Below are 6000 nucleotides of genomic sequence, written 5' to 3' on the forward strand. Positions count from 1 at the left end.
AGGGTAAGACGTACACTTCATCACTAAAGCTAGAGGAGATGGCGGGATTCTAAAACACCTAGAAGGTCAAATTAGAAGTGTGTAGGGGCTGGAGAGATGGCTCATTGGTGAAGATCACTTACTGTTCTTACAAAGAACTTGGCATCAATGGATGGTGTCTCACAACCTGATGTAACTCCATGTTTAGGGGATCCAGTACCCTCACCTGCCCTCCACAGGCACACATGTGACATACATAGAGAGACACATACAGACACATAAATAAAAACAAACGTTTATTAAAAGACAATAGTTAGTTTGGTACTTCGATTCTTAGAGTGTGTTGATTCTAGACTCTGACTACACAAACGAGGCCACTGATGAGATGGGAAGTTGTGAGTCGTATATGAACAGTCGGCAGTCAGCTTGTCTGGGGCCATTTCCAGACGCTGAGATATGGGAGGTATAAGTGAGAAGAAAGATCTGGATTTCTAAGTAGGCTCTTAGGCATGTGAATGAGTGAGAATGCACTAGACTGTAAGTACTGACTGAGGCTGGCATCTACTGGTTGCTGCTGTTTTATCTGTTTTTGTCTCAGGTGATTAAAAGAATTGTTGGGGATAAAGCTTAGGACTTCACAAACTCCAGACTAGCACTTTGTATCCCCAGCTGGTTACACTTGTGTTTTATCCTAACATCTAAAATGTATAAAAATTTGTCTAGATGAAAGTTAATTTAATAATGGCTTATGCTCACAATATTTAATGTTTTCTAAATTAGTAATTACAGAAAATCACTTCTAAATTATACTTGTTAATTTGTTTGTAGGAAATGTGTACTGTTGAAGAACCAAATGAGGAGTTTACATCTAGACACAGTTTAGAATGGAAGTTTCTATTTCTAGATCACAGGTAACATCATCTTTAAATTTCACCAAAAACAAAACAAAACAAAAAAAAAAGCAGTATTACTATAATTCTGGACAGTAATGGACTCCAGGAACATGGTGAATTTTGAAATGTATTATCCATTTTTTAAAAAAAATAAAACCCATTCCCCAGATGAATTTGTCTGTAGTGTAACTTGTGGAAGATTGTAATACTGACATCTGTTATTACTATATAACTTAGGGCACCACCAATAATAGGCTATTTGCCATTTGAAGTCTTGGGAACGTCAGGCTACGACTACTATCATGTGGATGACCTAGAAAGTCTCGCAAAGTGTCACGAGCACTGTGAGTAGATCTTAATGTTTCTGCTGAGAACTATTTAAAACACACAAGGAGATGCTTTGTTCTATTAATGAAAGACAGATTAGAACTAGTTTTATAAAAGATTTAGAACTAGTTTTATAAATTTATACAGAAGGTAAAGGTTTATACTTGACCTTGGTCTTGCATACAAAGGAACATCTTATAGTATATTAAAGAACTACATAAAGTTTCCCAAATCAGTTTAAGTACAAAACCCAATTTTTGCTTAACCTCAGTTAAAATACTTTAGAAACTAACATGTGAAATAGTTTGGGAAACATAGTTTGGGAAACTTTACTAAACAGTTATTTCAAACAATGATACTATTCTGGTTAATTAAAGCTTTAAAATTAAAAAACCTCAGAGATATCATATGTGACAGTATCTTTGGGAAAAATATTATTAACTGTTGCTTCCTAAATGTTAAATATCTAAGCAAGTTAACAGTATGACTTTTAGTATATAGAATTTATTGTAAATGAAAAAATGTAAAATCAGCAATAACTGACTGTAAAGTTGGAATCTGGGAGTTCTGTTATTTAGAACCTTAAACCAGTTCTTTAAAAATTTCTTTGTAGTTGATACATATTTCTCAAAGCCAGAAAATAATTATATCTATATAAAGAGTTAAATGTAAATGCCATATTTTGTTTAAAAAAATTGAGATTCTTCATAGCTAAGTACAGATCAAATAAAAATATTTGTTTCTTTCTGTTTTCTTTTTTTCTTTCCTTTTCTTTTTCTTTTCAGTAATGCAGTATGGAAAAGGCAAATCCTGTTACTACAGGTTCCTGACCAAAGGACAGCAGTGGATTTGGCTTCAGACCCACTATTACATTACTTACCATCAGTGGAACTCAAGGCCGGAGTTCATCGTCTGCACTCACACTGTAGTAAGGTAGTAATTTGAAGAACATTTATTTGTAAGATATACTAGTAGCCAAAGAGAATTGTTATGTGATTTTTAAATGAATGATAGTGATCTTGCCCCAGTTTTAATACTTAATATTTTTTAATATTAAGCTTACTTAATAGGTAGAAATATGGTGGTAGATAGTATATAGACATATAAGGCCTGACTTGAGTATTATGCTATATAGCAAAAGTTGTACAAACATTCAAATGCCAGTGCACTTCACACAAAGCAGAAACCAGAGTGGCGTGCTATTCATTCTTCCATCATTTAGTTTCTCTTCATTTACATGTTTTGCTCCTACAGATCATTTGTAGATTACCTAATTTGTAGAGTACAGAATGAATTTAGGCAGTAGGCTGTAGATACGTATTAGGTTTGTTTAGCACATATAAAAAGTACAAAATTACTGGTGGTTAAGTGAGATTCATAACAAACACCAATTGATTGCATCTCTGCAATATTTTAAATATGACCAAACATTTACAGTTTGTTTTTTTTCCATTTGTAGTTACGCAGAAGTTAGGGCTGAAAGACGGCGAGAACTTGGCATTGAAGAGTCTCTTCCTGAGACAACTGCTGACAAAGTATGTTTCCTACAGTCGCTTTTTTTCAATTGTTTTCCAGTAATTTGTGAGAGAGATTTGATTATCGTTTATAATTTTTATTTTGAATTTGCTATTTAAAATCTCATTTGCATCTAGAAAGGAATTAAAGATCTTGTTATTTAAAAGTTAAATAGGTGAGAAAATATTGGAATTAGTAGATTAATTGGAATGAGTAGGTAATGTGTTAGGTTTTGGTCAAAAATGAGGATTCTTAAATTAAGATGATTGACCTTGAGATATGACAAGAATTAGTGGCTGAAGACTAGTGGAAGATTTTGAATGGGCGATCCTAAGGAAGAGCTCCTGGCGTTGGGCTTGAGCAGAGGTGCTTTGAGAGCACTAACTATGGGGGAATACTGAGCCAGAAGTCACCACAAGATTGACCCATGACCACAGGTCACAGACCGTGTGGCACAGTGTGTGCACTCCACACCCTGAGCTTGAGGAGTGCAGGCAGGGACGGTGCAGCAGGAGCAGGAGACTTCTCTCCATCCTGTGCAGTTATGATTTCAGACTCTGGAGACAGAAAACCCACTTCTAAGGGGACCTATAAGGAAGCTGGTGAGGTCCAGTGCTTGGAGCAGATGACTAAAGAAGTATTCAGAGCCAAGGTAGAAAATGACGAGTAGTTTGTTTATTATGGACTTTGAAGGTGGGTAGAAGGTTCTAGAAGCTGAGAAGCAGTGAGAGATGTGCTCAGCAATACAGGCTGGGAAAAGCTGCACGTTAATGAAGGAGGAGATACGGCTCAGGGGCACACGCCCTCCACCTCAGAGTGAGGAACTGTGAGAGCAGATGTTCTGCATTTACACATATTGGCATGTATGCAAGCAGTTGTGTGTCGCCCTGAAATAAAGACCATGTGAATGTGGTTCTTGTTCACTGCTGCATGTGAGAAGACTTTACAGGGACACTGATTCTATTGTACGTGTGGGGTGGGTGAGGAAGCACTAGTATATGTTACATCCCAGGTAGGGTTTTGCTTTTGGTTATGCTGAAATAAAGTAGTGTCATCTCTATAAGGCAAGGCTGTCAGTTGAGAGAAGGGACCACAGTGATCTATGTACAGTGGGAAAGGCTTGGGATAATTCTCAAGAACAGGGAAATGAGCCCATTAGTACACTTGGGCAATTCTGCTGACTAGAATTGAGCATATACTTGGAGTGAGTGTCTATCATAGGCCACCTGCAGTTTTTCCCACAGACCCCTGAGCCTGTGAGCTATAGGAACAAGAAGCGTAGTTTAACATGTCATTTTAGTCTGTACTGATTATAGGTGCTACAGTGTTACTGTCTCAAAGCAGAGACAGAGTGACTGACGTAAGTTTAGGAAGGGGGCATGGGAAGATAATGGAGGGCAGGACAGTGGGCAGTTGATCCTCGGGAAATGCTGAAATGGCAGATTTGGAGCAAATGCCAAGTTCCAAAGATTTTACAGAACTTTGTAAAATAAAGCACTATGTTTATTCTGTTTCTTACTTTGAAAAACATAAGATGACAATTTTAATGATTTTAAGAGCACACTTGAGCATTGTAACATTCCCACTGTTATACAGTGTCACTACTGCGCATGCACAGAGCCTCTTCATCCTCTCCACAAACTCTCTGTTAAACTGCTCTCTGTCCCTTCCCTCCAGCTCCTTTCAACTATGGTTTCGTTTGTTTATTTGTTATTAATTGGGCTACTCTGAGTACTGTGAACAAACTCATACAGAATTTGTTCCTTTGTTACTGGCTAATTTTATTTAGTATGATATTCTCAGGGTTTATTATGCTATACCTTGTATCGGATTTCCCTTTGTTTTGGGGCTGTACTATTCTGCCATGGGTGTATCCTCTTACTAGTCCATGGAGCCTGGGTTGCCTTCACCTTTTATTTGTAATAATAGTGTGAACATAGGTAGATATGCAGATAACCTGTTAGAATTTCTACTTCTCTTTGGGTGTATACCAAAAAGTAGACTACTGGACCATATGGTAGGTTACTCTGTTAAAATTTGAGGGGAACTACCATGCTATTCTCTATAGAGGCCATACCATCTTTACAGTCCCATTGCCAAGCCATAAGAATTCCTGTTTCTTCATGTCTGTACCATACTGATTATTTTCTGAGAAGTAGGGGGTTTTGTTGTTGTTATTTTTGTTTTGTTTTGTTTTGTTTTGTTTTGTTAGTGGCCAGGATCCCCATATATAGACTAGGCTGGCTTCAGACAGAAATCTTCTACCCAAGTGTCTGGCGTGGGTTGTTTGGTCCTAGCCATGCTAATAGAACATGAGGTAGCATGACTGTTTTTCCCTGGTTAGTATGTTTGAGTAATATATCTGGTGAGGGTTTTATATCCTCTTTGGAGAAGTATTTATTTTCCCTCTACCTTTTTTGTTTTCTTACTTAACTATTCATTCATTACTTTTTTATTTTTATTTTTATTTTTTGATAGGGTCACATATGGCCCAGGCTGTCCTTGGACTGATTATGTACCCAAGGATAATCTTGAACTCCTGATCATACTGCCTCTGCATCCCAAGATGCAGTGCCATCTTGTCCACCTTGTTCTCTTTGTTTTGGGTGTTGTTGTTTCTTGACAGGGAATCTTGCCATGTTGCCCAGGCTGAGCTCAGGTGAGCCTCTTAATGACCTTTGCGAATGTTGTGTTTAAAGGTGCTGGCCAACCAGGTACAGTTGCTCATGCCCATAATCTTAGCTTTTTGGAAACCGAGGCAGGAGGATTGTCACAGGTTCATGGCTTGTAGTGTGAGACCTTGTCTCAGCAAGAAACACAAGTGCATGACACCGCATGTGAAGTGATCTGTTTCCATTTTTATAATTGAGTTATCATTGTAGAGAGTTGTGTATCCTAGATATTGAGTACTGATCAGATACTGTTGTATAAATACCTCCTCTCATTTTTGTGGGTAGTTTTTATTCTGTTGGCATTGTCTTTTGATGCATAAATGTTTTTAACTTTGTGAATTCCAGTTTACTGGTAAATCTTATGTCATGAAACCATTTCCTTATGCTTTCTTTAAGAGTTTTATAGTTTTAGCTCATAATATTTGATCTACTTTGAGTTGGCTTTTTGAACTTAATACAAAAGTCTAACCTGGAGTCTTGTTATGTTTTAAATAGAGAATAAAGACAAACTTTATCAGTATTAAAATAAGATTTTTTTTTCTTAATTAGTACACATGCACACGTGCGCGCTCTCTCTCTCTCTCTCTCTCTCTCTCTCTCTCTCTCTCTCTCTC

At 37.2% G+C, this 6000-nt stretch overlaps 1 protein-coding gene across 3 annotated transcripts in view; it reads left to right on the forward strand.

The window, feature by feature from the left end:
- The window catches only part of Clock (clock circadian regulator), an 84060-nt gene that overhangs the window by 55637 nt on the left and 22423 nt on the right, over positions 1-6000 (forward strand). For all 3 annotated transcript variants that reach the window (XM_028780731.1, XM_028780733.1, XM_028780732.1), the window contains exons 12-15: positions 808-890; positions 1110-1216; positions 1985-2132; positions 2659-2734. In XM_028780731.1, coding sequence (XP_028636564.1) covers positions 808-890; positions 1110-1216; positions 1985-2132; positions 2659-2734 — 414 coding nt within the window. The remainder of the gene's footprint in view (positions 1-807; positions 891-1109; positions 1217-1984; positions 2133-2658; positions 2735-6000) is intronic.

Source organism: Grammomys surdaster, unplaced genomic scaffold (genome assembly GCF_004785775.1).
Source record: "Grammomys surdaster isolate TR1022 unplaced genomic scaffold, NIH_TR_1.0 372, whole genome shotgun sequence".
Taxonomy (NCBI): Eukaryota; Metazoa; Chordata; class Mammalia; order Rodentia; family Muridae; genus Grammomys; species Grammomys surdaster.